Consider the following 27126-nt stretch of genomic DNA (forward strand, 5'->3'; position numbering starts at 1 on the left):
GGGAATATTCCAGTGGGAAATAAACCCTGAGTTAAAATTTCTGAGTGGCCACAGCCAAAAAATTCCTCAGGAGGTGAAAATCCCCATTCCCTTTCCCTCCTCCCCACCAGGGATGTTTATTTTTCACCCACAATAACCAAAGTATGGCTAAACAGCTTAAAAATGGGATTATTTGATGGTGTTTAGTGGGAACAAAGCAGATAAAATCCTCTCCTAACAGGGGCAACCCATTTCTCCAGTCCCATTATTGAAATTATTTCAGTCCCATTATTTCTCAATCCCATTATTGAAACAATTGCTCCTCAAACTGGAACTAATTTTTTCTGCAAATCGATTGCTGCACGAGGAAATTCTGCCTGGTTTGTGCCACAGATAGATTTTGGGTTTTAATGGAGAATATTTGCTTTGTGCCACAGATAGATTTTTGGGGGGTTTTAATGCAGAATATCTGGTTTGTGCCACAGATAGATTTTGGGGTTTTGATGCAGAATATTTGGTTTGTGCCACAGATAGATTTTGGGGTTTGAATGCAGAATATTTGGTTTGTGCCACAGATAGATTTTGGGTTTTAATGCAGAATATTTGGTTTGTGCCACAGATAGATTTTGGGGTTTTAATGCAGAATATCTGGTTTGTGCCACAGATAGATTTTGGGGTTTTGATGCAGAATATTTGGTTTGTGCCACAGATAGATTTTGGGGTTTGAATGCAGAATATTTGGTTTGTGCCACAGATAGATTTTGGGGTTTTAATGCAGAATATTTGGTTTGTGCCACAGATAGATTTTGGGGTTTTAATGCAGAATATTTGGTTTGTGCCACAGATATATTTTGGGTTTTAATGCAGAATATTTGGTTTGGTTTAACTAAGTCATTGCATTTATCTGAGAGGGAAAATTCTTTTATTTAGCGAAGCTGATGATAAAAATATTGTTTTTTTCTTTCTTTTTTTCAGGACAAATTCAGATTCTGCCTTGCACCAGAGCACCATGACTCCAGCCCAGCAGGAATCCTTCTCAGGAGGGTCGCAGGACATGCAGCAGAAAAGAGGTGAGCAGAGAAAAATGGATAAAAACATTAATAACAAATGAATTTATAGCAGCAAGACCATGGATTTGGCTCCATCTGTTTGTAAAATTCAGGGGTTTTTTGACACTTCCTGGTTCCACAGTTGGAGAAAAGGATCACATTCACCTTTCTGGGTGGAAAAATGATATAAAACTGAAGAGAAAATGTTTTCCTGAGCCCCAAATTTGGTTTTTTCTGGGTTTTCTGGGCTGGTGGAGCTCTGGTGTTGAGAATTCCTAAAGCTCTGCAGGAGCAGTGTGGAGTTCAGCTTTTCCATCAGGAAATCAGGAATTTCCATCAGATATTGTGATGATTTTTTCCTTAAAAGCTGGAAAAGATGAAGCAGTAAAGGGGAAAAAAGGGAATTATTTTGGTTTTTAATAGGATTTTAGGGAATTATTTTGGTTTTTAATAGGATTTTAGGGAATTATTTTGGTTTTTAATAGGATTTTAGGTGCTCAGAGGTGGAAACACCCCGAGAAGCTCACAGTGAAAAATATTTATACAAATTTATGGAGCTCACAAATTAGCCTAAATCTACCTGAAATCTCCTAATAAGAAATTTAATTAATGAAGTAATTGTCCCCTTGTTCTAATTAACCCCTAAATGAGATTACAGCTTAATTTACAGAATATATTGCAGAGAGGAGGTTCTGTCCAAGGTTGGAACTTCTAGTTTTGGGATAATTATAAATATTTCATCATCCCACCCTGGAAAATCCCAAACTAAGCTAAATATCAGAATACAGAGTTATAAACATTTGGGGCTAAAGTACAAGGAGTGTTTGTGAAGGGTGTGAGGAGAGGGAAAGGGGATAAAATGTATAAAAAGGGTATAAAAATGTATAAAAATGGTATAAAAGTGTACAAAAATGGTATAAAACTGTATAAAAATGGTATAAAAGTATATAAGAAGGGTATAAAAATGTATAAAAAGGGTATAAAACTGTATAAAAAGGGTATAAAAGTGTATAAAAAGGGTATAAAAGTGTATAGAAAGGGTATTCAAGTGTATAAAATGGTATAAAAATGGTAGTGTATAAAAAGGATATAAAAGTGTATAAAATCGTATAAAACTGTATAAAAAGGGTATAAAAGTGTATAGAAAGGGTATAAAATGGTATAAAAATGTATAAAAATGGTATAAAAAGGGTATAAAAATGTATAAAAGTGTATAAAAATGGTATAAAAGTGTATAAAAAGGGTATAAAAGTGTATAAAAAGGGTATAAAAATGGTATAAAAGTGTATAGAAAGGGTATTCAAATGTATAAAAATGGTATAAAAATGGTATAAAAATGATATAAAAGTGTATAAAAATGGTATAAAAGTGTATAAAAATGGTATAAAAATGGTATAAAAATGTATAAAAATGGTATAAAAATGTATAAAAAGGGTATAAGGGTGTACAAAAATGGTATAAAAATGTATAAAAATGGTATAAAAATAGTATAAAAGTGTACAAAAAGTGTATAAAAATGTACAAAAAGAACATAAAAAGAAAGGACAAAAATCAGAGGCATCAGGGAAGGAGCAAAGGCTTCCCCCTGGGTTGATTTGCAGCCTGAGGATCCCAGGGAGCATCCCGAGCCCAATTCCAGGCTGGAGCAGCTGCAGCTCCCTCTGCTGGGGCAGGAAAAACGGGAAAAGGGGAAAAATCCTGGGATTTGTCATCCCAAAGGTCTTTTCCAGCCTTGGTGTTCTCCCTGAGCCTCGGAAAAACTCCTGAATTTAATTCCTGAGTGAGCAGCAAGAGGTGGTGAACACACAGCACAGCCTGGGGCAGCTCGGGGCTGGAAAACTTGGGAAAAGCTTGGAAAAACTTGGGAAAAGCTTGGGAAAAGCTTGAGAAAAGCTTGGAAAAGCTTGGGAAAAACTTGGGAAAGTTTGGGAAAAACTTGGGAAAAGTTTGGGAAAAGCTTGGAAAAACTTGAGAAAAGCTTGGAAAACCTTGGGAAAAACCTGGGGAAAAGCTTGGGAAAAGTTTGGGAAAAACTGGGGAAAAACTTGGAAAAGCTTGGGAAAAGTTTGGGAAAAACTTTGGAAAACCTTGGGGAAAACTTGGGAAAACCTTGGGAAACTTTGGAAAAAAGTTGGAAAAAACTTGTGAAAAGTTTGGGAAAAGTTTGGGAAAAACTTGGGAAAAACTTGGGAAAAACTTGGGAAAAACTTGGGAAAAGTTTGGGAAAAACTTGGGAAAAACTTGGGAAAAACTTGGGAAAAACTTGGCAAAAACTTGGGAAAGCTTGGGAAAAACTTGGGAAAAACTTGGGAAAAGTTTGGGGAAAACTTGGGAAAAGTTTGGGGAAAACTTGGGAAAAACTTGGGAAAAACTTGGAAAAGCTTGGGAAACCTTGCTTGGAATCTTGGGAAAAGATTACTCTTTTGTAATCTTCCCTCCCTGGGCTTTGGGAGGTTTGTTTGTGTTGTGTTTTATTTATTTTATTTTATTTTATTTTATTATTTTATTTTATTATTTTATTTTATTTTATTTTATTCTATTCTATCCTATCCTATCCTATCCTATTTTATTTTATTTTATTATTTTATTTTATTTTTTATTCTATTCTATTCTATTCTATCCTATCCTATCTTATTTAATTTTAATTAATTTAATTTAATTTTATTTTATTAGCACATTACTAAATTTCATTCCATAAATAAGGATTTACAGCCATCAGTGGGAAATGTTTCTGTGGATTTATCTCTGTCTGGGGTTTTTTTTTTTATGTTTATTTGTCACCTTGCAGTGGTTTTGGAACAAGGAAATGTCCTTGGGATGTGGAGAAATCACAGCTTTGAGGTGTTTCTCCATTTAAATATAATTTAATTCTCATCTGGTTTCTGGAATATTTGGTTTTTAAACAGCAGAATTTCAATTTCATCCTCCTTGATAATCGAAATTTAACAATATTTTCCCAGTGTTTAAACTGAACATTATTGATTATTAATGATGTGATTTCTTTTATTTTTATTTTTTATTTCAGTTTTGTTGCTGACTGTCCCTGGAATGGAAGAAACCACCTCTGATGCAGACAAAACCCTCTCCAAGCAAGGCTGGGACACTAAAAAGGTGAGAATTGCACCTTCCAAAGTGGGGAAAGTTGATTTTCTGAACATATTAGCTAAATGAATGCCTTAATTACAATCAATAATTAAATTAACTCCTCGAAGAGATCAGAGATTAAAAAGCATTTTATGTGTTTTTGAAAGCACAGGCTTGATTAGAAGAGGAAAAACTCTAAAATTTGAGATTTGTTGCCTCAATAACGCAAAAAAAAAAAATCACAAATATCTTCCAAGAACTCCCAGCTTTTGGACTTGAATTTAATCATTTGACACAGAAAGGATGAAATGAAATAATTGAAATATCTCCTAGGCAATAACTCTGCAGCAGCAGCTTTATCTCTAAATTTCTCTTGCTTTTTTCCAGACTGGGTCATCGAGACCTAAATCCTGTGAAGTTCCAGGAATCAAGTGAGTTCTCAGTGATTTTTATTTTAACAGCTTTGAGATGCTGAAGGGAAAAAAAACTCATTGTGTGTGGAATATCTGTGAATATCCTGCTGGTTTGGAGTTTTTTGGAAAGACTTTGGAGGCTCTGGATACAAATCAAGGCTCAAAATCACAATATACATGAAAAATAACTTCTGGGTGGAATTTTGGTGTTGAATAGATTTTAAAAAGCTCTGAAATTCCAATTAAATATCAAATTTTCCCTCCCAAACGTGTCTCAAAAACGTAATATTCATAAAAAATAACTTCTGCGTGGAATTTTGTCGTTAAATACATTTACAAAAATCTCTGAAATTCCAATTAATTTGTAATTTTCCCCTCCCAAACACAGCATTTTCCCACAATATCCATCCAAAACACCTTCTGCACAGAATTTTGTCATTAAATACATTTAAAAAGCTCTGAAATTCCAATTAATTTGTGATTTTTCCCTCCCAAACGCATCTCAAAAATGTAATATCCATAAAAAATAACTTCTGTATGGAATTTTGTTGTTAAACACATTTACAAAAACCTCTGAAATTCCAATTAATTTGTCATTTTTCCCTCCCAAACACAGCTCAAAATCACAATATCCATCAAAAATAACTTGTGTGTGGAATTTTGGTGTTGAATAGATTTTAAAAAGCTCTGAAATTCCAATAAATTTGTGATTTTTAACTCCCAAACGTATCTCAAAACCCCAATATCCACCCAAAACACCTTCTGAGTGGAATTTTAACAATATATTTATATTTTGTATTTTTATAAAATTTATTTGTCATTATATGTATATAATTATATGTGTTTTTAATAATATTTTTATATTTATATTTTATATTTTTGTTGTGAAGCACGTTACAAAAAGCTCTGAAATTCCAATTAGAGCTCTGAAATTCCAATTAAATATCGATTTTTCCCTCCCAACCACAGCTCAAAACCCCAATAACTATCAGAAACAACTTCTGCATGGAATTTTGTTGTTAAATGCATTTTTAAAACAGCTCTTAAATTCCAATTAAAGCTCTGAAATTCCAATTAAATGTCAATTTTTCCCTCCCAAATGCATCTCAAAACCCCAATATCCACCCAAAACACCTTCTGCATGGAATTTTGTCCTTCAATACATTACAAAGAGCTCTGAAATTCCAATTAAATTGTGATTTTTCCCTTCCCAACCACAGCATTTTCCCACAATATCCACCCAAAACACCTTCTGCATGGAATTTTGTCCTTCAATACATTACAAAGAGCTCTGAAATTCCACTTAAATGTTGATTTTTCCCTCCCAACCACAGCTCAAAATCACAGTATCCATAAAAGATAACTTCTGCATGTAACTTGGTCATGAAATACATTAAAAAAGAGCTCTGAAATTCCAATTAATTTGTGATTTTTCCCTCCCAAAAGCATCTCATAACCACAATATCCATAAAAAATAACTTCTGTATGGAATTTTGTCGTTAAACACATTTACAAAAAGCTCTGAAATTCCAATTAATTTGTGAGTTTTCCCTCCCAAACGCAGCTCAAAACCCCAATATCCACGCAAAACAGCTTCTGCACGGAATTTTGTTGTTAAATACATCACAGAAAGCTCTGAAATTCGAATTAAATGTCAATTTTCCCCTCCCAACCACAGCATTTCCCCACAATATCCAATAAAAAGCACCTTCTGCATGGAATTTTGTTGTTAAATACGTTACAAAAATCTCTGAAATTCCAATTAAATTGTGATTTTCCCCTCCCACCACAGCATATCCCCACAATATCCAATAAAAAACACCTTCTGCATTCAACTTTGTCATTAAATACATTAAAAAAGATCTCTGAAATTCCAATTAAAGCTCTGAAATTCCAATTAATTTGCTATTTTCCCCTCCCAACCGCAGCATTTTCCCACAATATCCAATAAAAACCACCTTCTGCATGGAATTTTGTCGTTAAATAAACTCTAAAGAGCTCTGAAATTCCAATTAAAGCTCTGAAATTCCAATTAATTTGCTATTTCCCCCTCCCCCTGCAGCATTTTCCCGTCGGCCGACCAGGAGAACACTACGGCTCTGATCCCCGCCGCGCACAACACGGGCGGCTCTCTGCCCGACCTGACCAACATCCACTTCCCCTCTCCCCTCCCCACGCCGCTGGACCCCGAGGAGTCCACCTTCCCTGCCCTCAGCAGCTCCAGCAGCACGGGCAACCTGGCAGCCAACCTGACCCACCTGGGCATCAGCACTGCCAGCCAGGGTGAGCAAAAATGGGGATTTTGGGGGGTTTTGGTGGGTTTTGGGGGATTTTGGGGGGTTTTGGTGCCAACCTGACCCACCTGGGCATCAGCACTGCCAGCCAGGGTGAGGGAAAAATGGGGAATTTTGGGGTTTTTGGTGGTTTTTACTGGTGATGGATTTGGGATTCTGAATGGGTTTTGACCTCGCTGCCAACCTGACCCACCTGGGCATCAGCACTGCCAGCCAGGGTGAGAAAAAAATGGGGATTTTGGGGGATTTTGGGGATTTTGGGGGTTTTGGTGGCAACCTGACCCACCTGGGCATCAGCACTGCCAGCCAGGGTGAGAGAAATATGGGGATTTTGGGGGTTTTGGGGGTTTTGGGGGGTTTTTTGGGGGTTTTGTTGGTTTTTGGTGCTAACCTGACCCACCTGGGCATCAGCACTGCCAGCCAGGGTGAGGGAAAATGGGGGTTTTGGAGGATTTTGGGGGGTTTGTTGGTGGTGGATTTGGGGTTCTGAATGGGTTTAACCTGGCAGCCAACCTGACCCACCTGGGCATCAGCACTGCCAGCCAGGGTGAGAGAAAATATGGGGATTTTGGTGGGTTTTTGGGAGTTTTGGGGGTTTTGGTGGCAACCTGATCTACCTGGGCATCAGCACTGCCAGCCAGGGTGAGCAAAATGGGAATTTGGGGGGTTTTGTTGGGTTTTGGTGGTGGATTTGGGGTTCTGAATGGGTTTTAACTTCACTGCCAAACCTGACCCACCTGGGCATCAGCACTGCCAGCCAGGGTGAGAGAAAAATGGGGATTTTGGGGGTTTTGGTGGGTTTTGGTGGCAACCTGATCTACCTGGGCATCAGCACTGCCAGCCAGGGTGAGAGAAAATATGGGGATTTTGGGGTTTTTGGTGGGTTTTGGTGGCAACCTGATCTACCTGGGCATCAGCACTGCCAGCCAGGGTGAGAGAAAATATGGGGATTTTGGGGTTTTTGGTGGGTTTTTGTTGTTTTTTGTTGGTGGTGGATTTGGATTTCTGAATGGGTTTAACCTGGCAGCCAACCTGATCCACCTGGGCATCAGCACAGGAGACAACAGCTCCTTAAAAATGGGGGATTTTGGGGGTTTTGGTGCCAAACCTGATCCACCTGGGCATCAGCACTGCCAGCCAGGGTGAGAGAAAAATGGGAATTTTGGGGGTTTTGGTGGTTTTTGGTAGTGGTGGATTTGGATTTCTGCAGTGGTTTTATACATGCAAAATAATGGGAAAGCTGTGTTTAGTTAGAGGGTATTTATCTCATGTTCTTGGTGCACAAATCTGCTTTTTTGGGATTTGTTTGGGGGTTTTTTTGTGTTTATTTAGTTGTTTATTTTTTAATGTCCAAGACTGGAGTTCCTCTCTGGGAATTCCTTGCACTGAACCCCATCCTCCCTTGTGTTATGTGATTGTCTCCAGCAGCCCTTTTATTCCCATTTCTTTAGAACAGTTTTTTGTTTTTTTTTTTTTAATTTGAGGATCTTTTTGGAGTCTATTATTGATTAATATTGTAATTACTGATTGCCATTTTTAAGTAATTTCACTGCTTTACACTCAAATCATTATGAAGATAGTTGATTTTTGAATTTATTTTTTTTTAATTACCAGTGACAGTTGCTAGTCTGTTGATTCCTAGAATAGCACTGAGGAGTTGCATCCAAAAATACAAATATATTTCCTGTGCTGGGCAGGATTCCCTTTCCCACTTCTCCTGGATTGGGAAAAGGAAATTACTGTCATCAGGGTGATGTGGCTGAGCAGGTGAGTTTGGGAAGCAAGAAAAAGATTTCACCTTTTGAAGGTGAAGATTTAAACTTGGAAGAGTTTTTTTTTTGTTTTCAAGGTTTCAGGGATGAGCTTAGAAATTAGGATTTAGAGCACAGTGAGTCTCCACATTTTTTCCCCATAATTAGCAAATTAAATGATAAAAACCCAAACTGGTGAATCTTTGAAAGCATTCCCTGATCTGCCAAGGAGAGAACAAATTAAAGATTCACTCATGGGTGGAGATTTTCCCATCAAGGGGAGATTATCCCACACTTCAGCCATTGCCACACTCAGTGTTTAGTGCTTTTTAAACCAATTTTTCCAACCTTTCCTTGTTATTTTTTAGTGGAAAACCTTGATGAAGGTTTCTCCTCTCATGCCCTGCTCAGGAATGTCCCCAAATTGTCCCTCAGCAGCCCTGAGAGGAGCTGGATAAGTGTTTGGGGGTGGTGAGTCCCTCTGGCCATCCCAGAGCCATTTTTGGGATTGCAAACCTCAACACCTTCCAACCCACATCATTCCAGGATTCCATGAACTTCACCTCTTCTTCTGTAATTGTAATTTCCTCCTTTCAAGGTGTTCCTTAATTCAGAGCCTTCAAAAGGGAGAGGTTTGTAGAGGTTACAGATTTTATTTCCTCTTTCCTAGACCTGTGCTAAAAACCATCTCTGTTTTTTTGTTGTCCCAAAGCGAGCTGTGAAATTCGAAAAACATTTCTCTAGTCCACGAGAGAAGCTCGATTAACTTTATAAATTGATTTTTTAAAGTGTGATTTCACAGGACCTGCCTGGCCTGAGCCCTGAGCCTGCTGCCTCCCTGGCATCCTGGCCTTCCTGGCTCGCTGGCAGCTTGCCTGGCAGCCCTGGGCGCTTGCCAAGCGCCTGGCAGCTCGCAGCTCCTGTCAATTCCTGTTTCTGGGAGAAAACTCTCTCCTCTTTGGCCTCAAATCACATCCCAGGGTTGACTCAGTTCCTCTGGGGTGAGGCAGAACTGAGGGGAGGTTGTAAACCCCCAGATTTTGGGTTAGATCAGAACAAAATGACAATATTTGTGTTGTTTCTCCCCGGTGGGTATTTCCTGCGCCGCGAGAAATGGAGCTCTTCCTGCGTAACCAGTTTGCCTCCTGCTTTTTCCATTCAAGAGGTGTTTGCTTTTTACCACCCTCTGATAAGCCTGGTTCCAGGGTTTGTTATCTCATTCCCAGGGCTGGAGCCCAAAAACAAAGGGAGCAGAAGCTGCTTTTCCTGGGCCAGGTGTGCGAGGAAGGTGCCTGCAGTGTCTGGAACTGCTGAGGCTGCTCTGCCTCTTCCAACTCCAGCTCATCCTGGCCACCAACAGCCACCAACCTGCCCACCAGCGCCTGGCTCTGAGCCAGGACAAGCCACAGGCACCTTCCTCTCACCCTGATGCTCTTCACCCTGGCAAAATTAATTACAAATCACCCAACAAGCTCCCACCCCATTCACCGCGGCGTTTTCCGCTCGTTTTTCCCCGAGAAAACGGTTTTTTTGGGGGATTATTTTGGGTGCAAACATCCCCAAATATTTGCTGTGTCCCTGCTGAAGGTGGTGTGTTGTCCCCAGCAGGGATGACGACGACGCCAGCGCCGTCCCAGCACCGCCAACCCAGTGTCAGCCCCCTGTCCCTGGCTGCAGACTCGCGGCGAGCGCAGCCCCAGCAGATGTCCCCAACGCTGTCCCCTCTGTCTCCCATCACTCAGGTAGGACTTGTGGGAAATTCTGATCACAATTTGTTGTTTTAATCTGTTTAGGGTGGAAGTTTGGGCTCAACAGGGCAGGTTGTATGGGTTTTGGGAAGGAATTCCTGGCTCAGGGTGCCCAGAGAAGCTGTGGCTGCTCCTGGATCCCTGAAGTGTCCAAAGCCAGGCTGGACAGAGCTTGGAGCAACCTGGGACAGTGAAAAGTGTCTCTCAAGATGAGGTTTAAGGTCCCTTCCAACCCAAATCATTCCAGGATTCCATGAACTTCAGCTCTTGTTGTGTAATTTCCTCCTTTCAAGGTGTTCCTTCATTCAGAGCCTTCAAAAGGGAGAGGTTTGTTGAGGTTAGAGATTTTCCTTCCTCTTTTCTAGAACTTTAATAAAAACCCCCTCTGTCCCAAAGCGAGGTGTAAAGTTTGAAAAACATTTCTCTAATCCACGAGAGAAGCTCAATTAACTTCATAAATTGACTTTATAAGCATGACTCTGTGACTGCACAGGTGATTCCTGACCCCGAGATTCAACTGAATTTTTAAAATACTGGTTCATACACCAGAGGTGATCCTGAGGCTTTTGAAATACACAACCCAGGATGGTTTGGGGGCTTAAACCTCATCAAATTCCACCTTCCCTTAATGAAATTCTTGATTCTCTGAACCTTTACATTCCATTTTTCACACACAAATCCCCCTTGAGCATCAGGTGGAATTCCCTGCTGACATGGCTAACTGTTCCCCTCTCTTGCAGGCCGTGGCCATGGATGCATTGTCCCTGGAGCAGCAGCTCCCTCCATACCCCTTCTTCACCCAGACCAGCTCCCAGCAGCAGCAGCAGGCTCCAGTGGCCAGCTCCCTGCCCCAGCCTCCCCCTCTGCTGCAGAGCTCGGGGCTGCAGAGAGGTCCCCAGCTGCCACCCCTGTCTGTCACGGTACCTTCCAGCATCCCCCAGTCGCCCCCAGGCAGCCAGAGCCAGCCCTCCATGGGGATTGACATCAACTCGGTGAGTTGGGGAGTGCTTTTCCTTGGGAGATCTGCCTGGGAGGAGGAGAAGTGCAGGGAGGTTGAAATAAACTTAGGGTGGTGTTGGTTGGATCTGCTTTTCGATGTGGTTGAATCCACTTTTCGATGTTTTCTAGAGGAAAATTAATATTAAATTTTGTCCCAGGTTTGGTTAGAGCCAGTTTAACTCTACCAGCATTTACTGGGATAAATTTCAGGATTTCAGAATATTCAGTTTCCCCCCCAACATGTTGTGTTACAGACTAGGGGAACTTCCAGAGCCTTGAGAAATAATCCAACCACAACAAGCACTTTCCTATCAAAATACCATCTGAAAAATTATTTTCTAAAAGTTGTCAAGAACCAGGTGTTTTCTACAGTTTCTCTATTTAGAACCCTTTTATTTGAAGGAATTTTAGAGCATGAATTCCAAAGTGCCCAGAAGAATGGGAGTGAATCCATGAGGATTTCTGGACAGATCCCTTTTCCTGCTTGTTTTAACATGGAAATGTCAGGAAATGTTTTGTCTCAGCAGCTGAAAATCCCAGCAGTGGAAAGGATCCCAAAAAGTGTCCCTGTTTTGGTTCTAATCCTCATGTAGCACCAGCACAGACAATTCTGATCTCATCTTTTGCTTTCTGTGTTGCTTTCCTCATCCTGTAAACCTCTTTATGACCTGAACTTTTAGGCTGCTCTGCTTATCTTCTCGAGCAACTGAAGTAATTCCTAAATAAACACATTTAAAGCCACTTTATCAAAAAGCCTCTGGAGCTGTCAGGCAACTTCTGCACAGGTTCTGTAAAGCAGAATTTAAATTGAATTTATAATTTGGGTGGCTGCTGACAGGGTGTGAGTGGCAATGCAGAGAAAAAGGGGAAATTTTCTTGGGATTTACAGGATTTGGGGTCAAAAATTGGTAGTACAGCGTTCTCCCACACTGCAAACCTGATTAAATTCACTGGTTTGCAGGTTTTCCTCAATCATCCCTTAATTTCTAAAGGAAGTGGAATGAGAAGAGCTGGGCTACTCTTTATGTTAATTAATGCAACATTATTTAAATACCATTAATATTGTTAATTTGTTCCAAAGCAAGGTTCTTTATGATGGGAAAAAGAGTTAAATCTTTGAAAAGAACTTCTCAGGACACCTGAGAACGATGTGAAAATCACAGCTGTGAACCTGCCAAACACAGTGTGAATTCCCAGAGGGTGTGAATTCCCATATCCAGGGAATTTGGGGAATCCCAGGATAGATTTCCACCCCAGGTTTACCAGACAGCTGTTACCTCCTGCACCTCAGTGCTGATAGGAGCAGTGAAAACCCAGATGTGGGTTGAACTTGAAGCATGAACGACATCCTTTTTGAATTATTCTTTGCCCTAAATCCTTGGCTGACCTGATCTTTTTATTTTTTTTTAAATATTTTGAATTGAGCCAACCGAGAAAGGCAGAACAAGCTCCCAGCTGTGCCTACCCTGCACCAGAGCTCTCCCAATTTTTAGGAACCTCATTCACCTAACCCAATCTTCCCACACAGCACCTGAAGAGGACGATTCCCCCCAGCTGCACCACTCCAGACGTTTGTATTTTCCACTTCTCCCTCAATTGCCGCGGTGTTTATTCTGTGTTGTTCTGTAGGCCTCACTCCAGCAGTACCGCAGTAATGCTGGATCCCCAGCCAACCAGTCTCCCACCTCTCCTGTCTCCAATCAAGGCTTCTCTCCTGGCAGCTCCCCTCAAGTAAGGGACTCTGTGCTTCCACAGGCCTTGCTTCTCGTGTGTGTTTCCAGCTGGGTTTCTCCATCGCTGCCCCGTGGTTGTCTCGCTGTGACTCCGTGTGTGCCTCATGCCTCACCGACCTCCCATCTGCTCCCACGGGGTTTTAGAGCTGCTGAATTGCCTGGGTTTAGTCCCAAAAAAAGCACAGGATCAGGCTGCTGGCTGAGCTCTGGGGTGGTGGTTGTTTGGTGGATAGAAGCTCCAGGTGGAACGCTCTGCATTCCCAGTATTGTGGGGAGCTGATGGATGTGAGCTGGGAGGGCAGGAAAGAGGGGAATTCCAGTTTCTCCTGCAGCAGGAAAAGCTCCTGGGGCACTCAGTATTTAAATATTTGCACTAAATATCCCAAACTTGCTTAGATCAGGATGTTTTTACGTGGGAACACACCCTGGGAGAGAAAAAAGTGAAGAAAATGCTCTTAAAACGAGCAGCTTGTGGCTGGCAGGGAATGAGCTCCCAGCACCCTCCCTTCTGTGCCAGCTGCTTTTCCTTTTTTTTTCCCTTTTCCTTGCTCTGGCTGTATCTCCTCACACAGCCACGTGTCCTGGATGGAAATCACAACTTGGGAGAGGGTGAAATCCCCTGAAAGGTGATTTTCACCTGCCAGCAGCAAGAAATTAAAAACGAGCAGACTTGCCCCAGTGTAGAAAAGTGCATTTTCAGTGCCTGGTGCTGCTAAAAGCCCCAGCTGGCTGCTCTGTAGAATCCCTCCTGGAGAAAAGAAGTGCAGGGAATTCTTCCAGAGCATCCCAAGAGTCTAAAAATCCATTTTCTGTTCCGTCACTGAGTGTTGAAGGCTGTAAGGAGGATCCTTTCCAAATAAGTGCTGCCCCTTGTTGGTTCTATTCATTAGCCAGGTCATGGTAGCTCAGCCCTGGATCCAAAATTGTCAGGAATTGTCAGGAATTGTCTGGATTTCCTTAGCCTTGGCTTTAAGGCTTCTCAACCTCTCTCTCTTCTGCCTGCTTCTGTGAGTTCTGCTGTGCTCTGTGTGCCTCCAAAAACCAGCACTGCCCCCCAGAGCAGAGCTTGCTGCAAACTCTCAGTTCTCACTGGGCAGCACATCCAAATTTGGGTTTTATGTTGATTTTTTTTTTTTTTCCCCTTTGATTTCTCAGTAACTCTGGCTTGGTTTTGTCCCCACATTTGTCCCCACTGTTCAGTCCAGAGTGCAGCACGCACTGGGCTGGGATTTTTCCTGCTGGTTTTATCCTGTAAAATCTTCCTTAGGTTTTGGTTTTTTCCAGAGGGACACCACAACTCTTGAGTGGAAGGCAGAGGGTTTATTAATTCTGCTCTCTGTAATATTAGCCTCTTAAATACCGAATATTAGCCTCTTAAATACAGAATTCCTTATTTTTGCTAAATTAAAACCGAGGTGGATTTGCTGCCTCCAGGAATGTCCCAATAGCTGGAAGTGGTGCTGGTGATAAATACTAAACATGAAGGGAAGAAAAGCCAGTTTGGAGGGAAAATTGGGGTTGGTTGTGAAGGTGGGGCAGTTCCCAGACAGCAGAATCCCTCAGTCTGCCCAGAAATCCCTTCCAGCAGCAGAATATTCCTTTGTGGAGGAGTCTGGCACTGCTGTGGGTGTGACTGGGCAGGTTACTCCACATGCTCCCCTTTCTCCCCCAAATTTGGGGTGAATCCTCCAGGTGACAAAGGACATTCCTGGGCTCAGATTTGTGTCCCACACAGTTCATTCACCACAGGTTCTCTCCATGCTCCCACCTCTCCCAATCCCAGCGATCCCACAGGGATGGGAAAGCTCTGCCTGCCTCCCCAGCTCTGTGTTTGCATGGCTTCCACCCCAGTGCCTTGGCTGTGCTTCCCTGCTCTCATCCTGTTCTGATTAGACACAAACATTCCTGCTTTAGAGGCTCTGACCTGGAGAACCTGGTAGGTATTTGGAGATGGATCATTCCAGCCAGGATTGCTGCTTCGGGGTTGGTTTTTCCTCACAGTGAACCCCAGAAGATCTCTGGTGACAAGCCAGGCTCTGGAGATGGTGTTTGTATTGTGTTGTTCCTGGAGCTGTTGATGAATTCTCCTAAGGCTCTGAAGTGTTGAAGGAGTGACATTTCCAGAGGGTTTTCTTTGGGAATTGTGGTGTTTGGAGCTGTAGGAAGCAGCACATTTCACAGAGGAGCAAACCCTTTGGTGGGAAGCACTGAGCTGGACTTGCACAACACATTCTGCTCTCCTCCTGATTATTTCTCATGTTCCCCAAAGTTTTTGGGATGGGAACAGTGCTTAGGGAACACAAAGATTTTAGGGATTGTCCTCATTTTGGGAATTGTCCTTTCATTCCTGTTCTGTGGAATGAAACAACAGGAGTTTGAGGGAAAAAACCATCTTGATCCTCATTGGAGCTCTGGGATAGAAATGGGATTTTGGTGCTGGCTTTGCTTCCCATCGAGTCTGTGCCATCCCAAAATTCAGATTTATCCCTAGAAATGGTTATAAACCATAGGTTGGACTGAGTTTAGGTTGGAATCAGTGATCTCAGATTCCCACCCCACTCTGTGTGGATCCCATGGGATCCTCTGGGCTATGTGGGATTCCCTCCTGTTCTGTGAGGGTCCTGGGGAATGGTGAGGGTCCTGAGGGACTCCTGCCTGCTCCCTGTGGATCCTGTGGGATCCTCTAGGATTCTCTGGGTCCTGTGGGATTCCTGCCTGCTCCGTGAGGGTCCCAGGGAATCATGAGGGTCCCAGGGAATCGTGAGGGTCCTGAGGGATTCCTTCCTGCTCCATGTGGATCCTCTGGGCCCTGTGGGATTCCCTACTGCTCCATGAGGGTCCTAGGGAATGGTGAGGGTCCCAAGGGATTCCTGCCTGCTCTGTGTGGATCCTAAGGGTCCTGGGGGATTCCTGCCTCCTCCATGAAGGTCTCAGGGAATCGTGAGGGTCCTGAGGGATTCCTGCCTGCTCCATGTGGTTCCTTTGGATCCCTGTGGGATTCCTGCCTGCTCTGTGAGGATCCTAAGGATTCTGGGGGATTCCTGCCTGCTCCATGAGGGTCCTGGGGAATGGTGAGGGTCCTGAGGGATTCCTGCCTGCTCCCTGTGGATCCTCTGGGATCCTCTGAGCCTTGTGGGATTCCTGCCTGCTCTGTGAGGGTCCTGGGGAATTGTGAGGGTCCCAGAGGATTCCCTCCTGCTCTGTGGGATCCTCTGAGCCCTGTGGGATTCCCTCCTGCTCCCTGTGGATCCTGTGGGATCCTCTGGGCACTGTAGGATTCCCATCCCCTCCATGAGGGCCCTGTGGGTTTCCCACTGCTCCATGAGGGTCCTGGGGAATTGGGAGGGTCCTGAGGGACTCCTGCCTGCTCCCTGTGGATCCTGTGGGATCCTGTGGACCCTGTGGGATTCCCGCCAGCTCCGTGAGGGTCCCAAGGGAATCATGAGGGTCCCAGAGGGTTCCTGTCTGCTCCAGGTGGATCCTCTGGGATCCTCTGGGCCTGGTGGGATTCCCATCTGCTCCATGAGGGCTCAGGGTGATTCCCCCCAGCTCCATGAGGGTCCCAGGGAATCGTGAGGGTCCTGAGGGATTCCCGCCTGTTCCATGAGGGTCCTGGATAATCATGAGGGTCCTGCCTGCCTCCCTGTGGATCCTGTGGGATCCTCTAGGATTCTCTGGGTCCTGTGGGATTCCCCCCAGCTCCATGAGGGTCTCAGGGAATCATGAGGGTCCCAGAGGATTCCCTCCTGCTCTGTGGGGATCCTCTAGGCCCTGTGGGTTTCCCGCCTGTTCCATGAGGGTCTTGGGGAATTGTGAGGGTCCTGAGGGACTCCTGCCTGCTCCCTGTGGATCCTGTGGGATCCTCTGGTCCCTGTGGGATTCCTGCTGCTCCATGAGGGCTCAGGGCGATTCCTGCTGGTTCCATGAGGGTCCTGGGGAATCGTGAGGGTCCCAGAGGATTTTCTCCTGCTCTGTGGGGATCCCTTGGGCCCTGTGGGATTCCCTCTTACACCATGTGGGTCCTCTAGGCTCTGTGGGATTCCCACCCATTCCATGTGGATCCTGTGGGATCCTCTGGGATCCTGTGGGATTCCCTCTTACTCCATGTGGATCCTCTGCGCCCTGTGGGATTCCTGCTGCTCCATGAGGGCTCAGGGCAATTCCTGCTGTTCCATGAGGGCTCAGGGCCATTCCCACCCTCTCAGTGCACATTTCTCTGGAATTGCCTGTACCGGGAGAGCCGGGGAAGAGCCAGAATTTGGGATTTTACACCATAAAGCCTCTGTTTTGTTTTCAGCATTCTTCCATGCTGGGCAGTGTTTTTGGGGACTCCTATTATGAGCAGCAGATGACAGCTAGGCAGGCTAATGCCCTCTCCCACCAGGTGAGCAAATTCATCTCAGGCCTGCCTCGGCCTCTCCCGCATCAAATTAATGCCAATTAATTCCCAATTAATTCTCTGTCACGTCCCCGTTTTGTCCTTGTTGAGTTTTCCTTCTTTTTGTTTGTGTTACTCAGCAGTTTCTTGTTCGGTTTGGTTTTCCCCTTCACCTTTCACTCTTCGTCACTCCCATCCCACGCAGGTGTTCTGCCAAAAATTAAAGGGAAATTAATTTTAAAAATTATAATAATGAAGGTTTTTAAAGTGAAAAGATGCCAGGCAACTATAAAAAGGAAAAGGAGTGATAGCAAAATGTTAAAGCAGTGAAAATCAGCTTGAAAAAGGGAAAATAAGGAAGTTTGGAAGAGGAAAAATAGTGAGGATGTTAAAATGGGAATCTGGTTTAAAAGGGGAAAAATAAAGGAAAGGAAATTTTTTAAATAATGGAAAATTTTAAAAGGAAAAATGCTGGAAAGAAATTTTAAATAATGAAAATTTATTTTAAAGAGGATAAAAGAATGAAAATAAATTCTCAAAGTAATGAAAGCTTTAAAAGGAAAGATAATGACATTTGAAAGAGGAAAAATGCTGAAAATCTTTAAGTAATGAAGAGTCATTTTGAAAAGTAATGAAAATATGTTTTAAATAATGAAAATCAGCTTCAAAAAACAAAAGCAATGAAGAGAAATTTTTAAAATAATGAACACTTTAAAGAGTGAAAAATTTATGAAGGAACACAATGAAAATAAATTTTAAAATGACCAAAAGCAATCTTTAAAATAATGAAAATAAATTTCATAAAATTTAAAATACCAACAAATATTAAAAACTAAACATCATGTAAAAACACATTGAAAAATTAAAATAATCCATATTTCAAGCTCCACATTTCTGGCTGTAGTTACAATTGGGAAGGATTCCCTTGTAGGTGACGACAGTATTGACTCCAGAATTTGGGAATAACCCAAATTTGGGAATAACCCAACTCTGCTTGGTGCAGAGCTTCCCTTAATTTGGCCAACCAGAGCAAGGATCCATTAAACCATAGAATCCTTAAATCTGGGAATCCTGATGGGCAGAGAGTTCAGGGACAGCCTGAATTCCCTTCCTTTTCCTTTCAGAGCTCCTTTTCTTTCATTCTCCCCCGTTTGATTTGTGCATCCCTCATCCCCCTCCTCCCAATTCGGCAGGAAAACCCCACAAAGCTCAGGGGCAAAAACCCCCTTTTTTTGAGCAAGAAAACCTCAAGATGAATTTGTTTGCCTGTCTCTCGTCCCGTCCTCGACCCGTGTCAGTCGTTCTGCTGCCCCTCACCCCCGAGGGTTGGGAATTAACAGTTTTTTGGTGTCCATCCCCAGCTGGAGCAGTTCAACATGATCGAGAACGCCATCAGCTCCAACAGCCTCTACAGCCCCTGCTCCACCCTCAACTACTCCCAGGCTGCCATGATGGGACTGACGGGCAGCCACGGCAGCCTGCAGGACTCCCAGCAGCTCAACTACTCCAGCCACGGCAACATCCCCAACATCATCCTGACAGGTAAATCCCGGCAGGGAATGCCATCCCTGTGGGGTCAGTGGGGTCAGCGTGGCCTGGGGGCACCAGGAGAAGGGAGGGATTGTCCACTTGAGTTCAGCCATGGGGTGATTTGGGCACCTGTGGGGTCACTGTGGCCAGGGGACACCAGGTTGGCAGGAGAAGGGAGGGATTGTCCACCTGAACTCAGCTCTGGGGTGATTTGGGCACCTGTGGGGTCACTGTGGCCAGGTTGGCAGGAGAAGAGAGGGATTGTCCACCTGAGCTCAGCCCTGGGGTGATTTGGGCACCTGTGGGGTCACTGTGGCCAGGCTGGCAGGAGAAGGGAGGGATTGTCCAGCTGAGATCAGCCCTGGGGTGATTTGGGCACCTGTGGGGTCACTGTGGCCAGGCTGGCAGGAGAAGGGAGGGATTGTCCACCTGAGGAAATCCTGGCAGGGAATACCATCCCTGTGGGGTCACCGTGGCTTGGGGACACCAGGCTGGCAGGAGAAGGGAGGGATTGTCCACCTGAGATCAGCCCTGGGGTGGTTTGGGCACCTGTGGGGTCACTGTGGCCAGGCTGGCAGGAGAAGAGAGGGATTGTCCAGCTGAGATCAGCCCTGGGGTGATTTGGGCACCTCTGGGGTCACTGTGGCCAGGTTGGCAGGAGAGGGGAGGGATTGTCCACCTGAGCTCAGCTCTGGGGTGATTTGGGCACCTCGGGAGATTTAGAGCTGTTGGAGTGTCCAGGGATATTGAGATGGGAAAGCTGAGGAGGCTGAGGGAGACTCCTTGGGTTCTGCAGCTCTCTGGGATCTCTGGGAGCAGGGACAGGACCCAGGGAATGGCTGGAGATGGGTCAGAGCAGGTTTAGGTTATATTTCAGGGAAAAAAGGTTCTTTCCCCAGAAAATGGCTGGAGCTGGGTCAGGGCAGGTTTAGGATTGATCTCAGGGAAAAAAGGTTCTTTCCACAGAAAATGGCTAGAGCTCTGCCAGGGCAGGTTTAGCTTGGATTTCAGGGAAAAAAGGTTCTTTCCCTGGGGAATGGCTAGAGTTGTGCCAGGGCAGGTTTGGTTGGATTTCAGGGAAAAAAGGTTCTTTCCCCAGGGAATGGCTGGAGCTGGGTCAGGGCAGGTTTAGGATGGATTTCAGGGAAAAAAGGTTCTTTCCCCAGGGAATGGCTGGAGCTGTGCCAGGGCAGGTTTGGTTGGATTTCAGGGAATGGCTGGAGCTGGGTCAGGGCAGGTTTAGGTTGCATCTCAGGAAAAGATTTTTTCCCCAGAGAGCACTGCCCAGGCTCCCCAGGGAATGATCACATTCCCAAGGCTGCCAGAGCTCCAGGAGCATTTGGACAACACTCTGGGACAGGGTGGGATTGTTGGGGTGTCTGTGCAAGGCCAGGATCCCACTGGGTGATCCTGTGATCCCACCCAGCTCAGGATATCCCATAATCCCAGCCTTGGGGTTTCCCTCTGTGGAGCCAAGAAGGGAAAAAGAGGATTGTTGCTGCTGAGGGGTTTGTTGGGGGAACATCCCACTGTCAGCTCACCTGCAATCCCAACACACCAGTTTTCCTAAGGATTTTTCCTGCCCTGAATTCCCTGGATCCTCAGCCACAGTGAGGAAAAGCTGTGAGAGCCAAACTCCTCGCTCTGCTCGGCCTGAGCTGGCCAGCAGAGGGTTGGGGTGTCACATATGGTGGCCAATCTGGTCACAGTGGGGTTTTGGAAACAATCCTTGCCCAGGGATTGCTGATTGCAATGGTGGAAATTCAGGTTATTCCTCCTAAACCTGAGGGAGAGCAAAGGAGCTCGAGTGACACCAAACATCCAAATATGAATTTTGCTCTGTGTTTGGTGGTTTGGAGATGCTGTGAGGAACCTAAACTTCTGAAATCCTAAGGAGGGTTGGATGTTCCTCATCAGAGAGCTCAGTAATTTTTCCAGGGTTTTTGGGAGCTGTTTTAGGATTTTCAGCCTGGTTTGGAGATCTATCTAAAAATCTAAAATCCTGAAGTAAATCCTAAAAATCTAAAATCCTGAAGTACATGTTTCTAGGTTTTTTTGGGAGCTGTTTTAGGACTTTCATCCCGGTGTTTGCCCAGCCCAAGCCACCCCTGTGTGTTGTGTCCCCGCAGTGACAGGAGAATCCTCCCCAGCTTATCAAAAGGGACTTGAGTGGCACCAAAGATTTTGCTTTGTTTTTGGTGATATGGAGATACTGTGAGGAACCTGAATTTATGAAATTTGAAGTAGGGTGAATGTTCCTCACCTGAGAGCTCAGTAAATATTTCCAGGGGTTTTGGGAGCTGTTTTAGGATTTTCAGCCTGGTGTTTGCCCAGCCAGTGACACCAAACATCCAGACATGAATTTTGCTTTGTGTGTGATGATTTGGAGATGCTGTGAGGAACCTAAATTTCTGAAATTCGAAGGAGGGTTGGATGTTCCTCCTTTGAGAGCTCAGCAACTGTTTCTAGGTTTTTTTGGGAGCTGTTTTAGGACTTCCATCCTGGTGTTTGCCCAGCCCAAGCCACCCCTGTGTGTTGTGTCCCTGCAGTGACAGGAGAATCCCCCCAAGCTTATCCAAAGGGACTTGAGTGACACCAAAGATTTTGCTTTGTGTTTGGTGGTTTGGAGATGCTGTGAGGAACCTAAATTTCTGAAATTCGAAGTAGGGTGAATGTTCCTCACCTGAGAGCTCAGCAACTGTTTCTAGGTTTTTTTGGGAGCTGTTTTAGGACTTCCATCCTGCTGTTGGCCCAGCCCAAGCCACCCCTGTGTGTTGTGTCCCCGCAGTGACAGGAGAATCCCCCCCCAGCTTATCAAAAGAACTGACCAGCTCCTTGGCGGGCGTGGGGGACGTCAGCTTCGACACGGATTCCCAGTTCCCCCTGGATGAACTCAAAATTGACCCCTTGACCCTGGATGGACTGCACATGCTCAACGACCCCGACATGGTCCTCACCGACCCCGCCACAGAGGACACGTTCCGGATGGACCGGCTGTGAGCCGCGGCCGGCGCGTCCCCGAGGAGTGACCCTTCCCGTGTCCCCTGTCCACTCAAAGCTTGTTGTTCTGAGCTTGCCGCGCTGCAGAGCCCCTGTCCCCGCCGTGGCGCCCAGCGATGTCACCCCGAGCCGCTCGTTGCCGTAAGGATTGTCCGGTTTCTCCATCGGCCTTGTCCTCTCCAAAACCCCTTTTTTCCCCCCAAAGCTCCAGCGGGACCTTGGCTGTGGCTGCTCTGCGCTCGGGAAGGGTTTTTGGGGGGAGGAACACCTCGTTTTGGGGTGAAGGGGGAAACCCAGGCTGTGCCCCCTCCTCCTCCTCCTCCTCCTCTGTCCCGGATTGTCACCTCTCCCTGCGTTGTCACCCCCTGGAATTGTGACTCTGCTTCGTGACACTTTGCCTCCCTCGAGGTGCCGTGGTTGTCCCCAGGTGTGTCCCCAACCTCTTGTCCCTCCCTCCCTCCCAGCCAGCCCGGCAGAGCGGAGCCACCGCGGCCACCAATCCCAAAAATCCACTTTAAACACTATTTTTTTTTTCCAAGCTTTTTATGTTTTTGGGGTTTTTTTTCTTTTGTGTTTTTTTTTTTAAATATATATGTAATATATATCTATTTCTATATATGGCTACATATATAGAGAGCATTTCTGAGCACACATGAAAGTACTATAATTCATTACTTGATTAGACAGAGGATCAGAACATCTTAAAGCAGCTAAAAATAATAGAGACTAACCTGCATAATCCTAATTTTTACTTTGTGAGAGATTCCTGGGCAACAGGAAGGGCATTTCCATAGCAATGCCAGGCTCATAGAATCATGATTTTTTTATTTTTTATTCTTATTCATTACTTATTCTGTTACTTATTTATGATTTATTTTTTTTTTGTCGTCATCGTTGTCATTTCTTCTTTTTTTTTTTTTTTTAATTTAAATATTTGGATATTAGGAAAGTAGCTCAACTACATACAGCCAATGGAAGCACTCTACATAATGCTTGTACAGTACATTTTTTTGTGGTTTTATTCCAGAAATATATTATATATATTATATATATAGGTATTTTTAAACTAACTGGAATTTTAAAACAGATGTTAAGCAGGAATAAGGAAGCCTAAGGCAAGTTTAGATGTTTTCCTTTGGAATAGGCAAAATAGGGTGGCTGGAACTTAAAAATTCCTTCATTCACCCGGGGGAAAAAATCTCTTGCTCCACACTGACCAGGATTGAATCCTCCAAAATTCTGTTTAATTAAATGGAGAATTGATTGTTGCTGGTGGTTCTTGTGAATATTCTGTGCTGCAGATTAAAAAATCCCACCTGGATTCCTTTGATAGGGAATTGGGAGTTTCACTCTGGCTGGATTGATGGTGATTCCCAGATTTCTGGGAAGGAACGGATTTAAAGATGTATCAGGAAACTTGGGGCTGAGATTCCCAGCACAGGAAAAGTCAGGAATTAGTCAGGAATTGACATGATTTGGAGTCTTATTAACTAATTAAAACCATAGGGGTTTTAACTAATTAAAACCAGGGGTGAGCTGGTCCTGGAGAGGGAATCCCTTCCACCCCAAATCCTGAGCAGCCACGTGGATTTTATCCCCAAACCTCCCCAAAATCCCATTCCAGCCCCATTTCCCACCAGTTCTGCTTTGTTCATCCACAGCTGCTCCTCCTGTCTGTTCTACACCACCTGGATTTGCTTTTTCTCTCCAAACCTTTATTCCAAGGAAACCCCAACCCCAGCTCTCCCAATTTCCCTCATTCCCATTCGGGAAGCACTGCGCTGCTCTTAACGAGTTCCGCCGCAATTAACAACACTCCTCCTGCAATTAACGACTCCCAGCTGCTCTCCACGAGTTCCCCCTGCTCCTAATGAGTTATACTAAGTTTCTGTGTGCTTCCAGAAATCCGTGGGCTGCCGTGCTGAGGTTCCTGCCCCCTCTGCTGAGCAGGAGTGAGGTTGGGATCTCCCCAACCCTGGGGCATCTGCTCGCCTTTCGTGCCATTTGTTGACCATTTGCACTAAAAACGTGGCATTTTTTTGTTTTCTCTTTGGCTTCCCTGTGTCTTTTTTATTTTATTTTGTTTTTTAATCCTTCCCTCACGCCCCTCCAGAGGTTCCCCCTCATCTCTGGGAAACGTTTTGGGATTTTTGGCAGGGTTTGAGCCCCGTTAGGACACTCCTGGTGGCTGCTTGGTTCAGATCCCTAGTGCTTTTCCAGTTCAAGGAGGAGACAACAGGCAGCTCAGACAGGAGGATACCTGGAAAAACAGGAGGAATTTGGGCCCCAGGTGACTCTGACCCCTTTGCTGCAGGCACAGCTCAGCCCGAAACGCTTGGTGCAGCTCCTTGTGGGAATTGTGTGTCGCTGTCCCGCCGGAATGACAGCCCTGCATGTGGCAATCCTTGTCTGTGATGTTCCTTTTCCACCACCAGAGTCACTTCTGAGCGAGCTGAGCTTCCTCCAGAGCCTCAGCCAGGAGCTGCAGCTCAGCCTCCTCCCCGGTTTTTTAACTCCTTGTTGTAAATAAGAGCTCTTTGTTTCTTAGCCTTGTAAGTAGACCTTGAAAATGGCCTTAATTTCAAACCAACACATCTTGGATGCAACTGGCGCAGTTAGGGACCATCCAGCCCGGAGGAATTCCAGGTTTTCCTCCCTTGGGAGAGGGAAGGAGCTGGGATGTCCCCGTGGGAATGCTGAGCTCTGAGATGCAGGGATTTTCCAGCAGCTTTCCCTTCCCATCCCCGAGGAGAACCTTTTCCCCAAAAGGTTTCCTCACACACCACAAGGGAGCTGCCCGGAGGGATTTATTTCCCCCCTTCTCTCTCCTGAAAATTCCAGTTTTTGCAGCATCAGGCTGATCTGGGAGCAAACCCAGCCAGAGAAAAGCAGGGAGCAAATCCCGAGCGTTTCCAGAGCAAATAATCCCCTTTTATCTCAAATTCAACCACCCTGTGCTCATTCCAAACAGCACGTGGGGCTCTCTCCCCACAGCTGGGAGCAGAAAGGGAAAACCATCATTAACAAAAAAAAAACCAATCGAGGAGCAAACAGTGTTAATTGCTATTCTTGCTAAGTTTGAGTCGAGTGCTGTTGACCTGTCTGGTGTCTCAAGGGTGACTGTCCCTGCTGAGCAACCTCCCTTCTCTCCGTGTTTTTCTATCTCCAGCCCAAGCAAACTCCCAAACCCCCACGCTAGACTGTTGCATTTGCCAATACAAAGGGGAAGAACAGGAATAAACCCTCGGTGCGTCCAAAACTGTGATTTATTTTATTATCTGATTTGATTTTATCCCCAGCCCTGCTGCTGCGGGGGGAGGCTCTCTGCCCTGTACATAGATTTTTTTTCCCTCGGCATGTTCGCCCCGGGTTTGGCTCCCACGGCTTCTGCATGGCAGGGAGCTCTGCCAGCCCTCCCCGTGCCCCCAGCCTGGGCTTGGATTCCATTCCCAAGGGGGGAAAACAATTCCAGAATCGCGTCGGGAATCGTTCCTTCCTCGGGTGTTTCACACCTTGGCGGAGGTGGATGAATTTCGTGGTTGGTTTGGTAATTAATTGGTTTTTAAGAGAGTTCCTGGATGAACCTTCAGCCCAGAGGGGGTTGGGTTTGATGGTCCTGGAGGTCTTTTCCTACCTTGATTTGGTGGTTCTTTGCCAACCTTAAATTAGGTTATTTTCCAGCCTTCATTGGGTCTTTCTTCTCCAACCTTGATTTGGTCATTCTTTTCCAACCTCAATTTGGTGATTCTTTTTCAACCTTAATTTGGTGATTCTTTTCCAACCTTAATTTGGTGATTCTTTTTCAACCTTAATTTGGTGATTCTTCTCCAACCTTAATTTAGTCTTTTTTCTCCAATCTTAATTTAGTCTTTTTTCTCCAACCTTAATTTGGTCTTTTTTCTCCAACCTTAATTCAATCATTCTTTTCCAACTTTAGTTTGGTAATTCTTTCCCAACCTTGATTCCATCATTCCTTTCCAACCCTAATCCCACGATTCTTTCCCAACCCTGCTCCAGTGGCTCTTTCCCAACCTCAACTCCACCATTCCAAGAGCAAAAGCTACCCTAAAAATTCACCTAAAACCAGCACCCTGTAACACCCAAACCCATTCAAACCCTAAAAACCCAGATTTCTGTCCAAACAACAACTGAGTCTCGAGCTGCACATCCCTTAAGGAAAGAGCCTGGAAATCCCCTCTGGACAGAAGGAAAGGCTCCTCTCCCCCCGCAGATCCCACCCTGGCTGATTTTTCGGGAGAAGCCCCAAAACCAGCGCGTTTATTCCTCGGAGCAAAGCCCCCCGTCACTGTGATGGCAATGTGAAAGCGCAGGTAGCCTTTGTTACGTGTGTCTGTCCTTTTTCAAAAACAACCAGGAAAACCAGAAAAAACCCCGAGAAAAACCCCCTTTCCCCCCCCTCCCCTTAGAATTAAACTTTGTAGTGTTCCTGTTCTTTGTATTTTGAGTTGCATCTTATTTATACGGCGCAGTGTAGGCATGGATTGCATGTCGGTTTTCTATGCGGGCACCACGACATTCTGACTGTGTATTATAAACCATTTTTACCTTTTTAAACAGGGAAAAAAACCAACAAAAAAAAAACAAAAAAAAAACCAGAAACAAACAAAAACCAACACAACAAGCTCATTGTGTGGAATTTCTATACTGCAAAGCCAAACACTACATGGACGTCCTCTCTTGGTTTGTGTTATTTATTTTCCGAGGCGGTTTGGGGCGGGCGGGGGGCGGGCAGAGCCGTGTGTGCGTTGCCTTATGTGGGCTTGACCAATTTTATCAAAATAAAGGCCTGAAGGGGTAAAATCCGCTGGTTGTTTTCTTCGGGGGGCTGAGGGGTGGGATGGGAAAATGGGAAAAATGGGAAAAAGGGAGAGAATCCCAAATGTGGCTGTGCCAGGTGGGAATTACTTCTGGGAGTAAAGTGGGGTCTGAGTAGGGGGCAGTGATAGAGCATTCCCAGCTTCTCAGCCCCTGGTAGGGCTTTAATTAAAAATTTAATTAAAAAAATAAATTAATGTCAAGCTAATTTGTTGTTCCAACAAGAAGCAGGCAGGGCAGAGCAGAGAGGGAAGTTCTGATGAAAAGGTGACTCCATGCAGTGGCACTTCCAAGAAAATTCCCAATTCCTCTGGAGAGTTTCTCCCTTCCCA

General features: G+C 44.8%; 1 protein-coding gene across 8 annotated transcripts in view; it reads left to right on the forward strand.

Annotated features, from left to right (window-relative positions):
• CRTC1 (CREB regulated transcription coactivator 1) overlaps nt 1-26588 on the forward strand; it is a 61131-nt gene extending 34543 nt beyond the window's left edge. For 2 of the 8 annotated variants that reach the window (XM_085040467.1, XM_085040470.1), the window contains 10 exons: nt 955-1049; nt 4054-4139; nt 4500-4543; nt 6588-6808; nt 10176-10312; nt 11059-11310; nt 12947-13048; nt 17348-17434; nt 18790-18970; nt 21747-26588. In XM_085040467.1, the coding sequence (XP_084896593.1) occupies nt 955-1049; nt 4054-4139; nt 4500-4543; nt 6588-6808; nt 10176-10312; nt 11059-11310; nt 12947-13048; nt 17348-17434; nt 18790-18970; nt 21747-21958 (1417 nt within the window). In that variant the 3' untranslated portion in view covers nt 21959-26588. Of the gene's footprint in view, nt 1-954; nt 1050-4053; nt 4140-4499; nt 4544-6587; nt 6809-10175; nt 10313-11058; nt 11311-12946; nt 13049-17347; nt 17435-18789; nt 18971-21087; nt 21304-21507; nt 21686-21746 lie in introns of those variants that run through there. The other 6 variants (XM_085040468.1, XM_085040471.1, XM_085040476.1 and 3 more) reach the window with 5 other exon arrangements.
• The last annotated feature ends 538 nt before the right edge of the window (nt 26589-27126 follow it).

This window comes from Lichenostomus cassidix, chromosome 28, assembly GCF_008360975.1.
Source record: "Lichenostomus cassidix isolate B80296 chromosome 28, HeHo_3.0, whole genome shotgun sequence".
NCBI lineage: Eukaryota > Metazoa > Chordata > Aves > Passeriformes > Meliphagidae > Lichenostomus > Lichenostomus cassidix.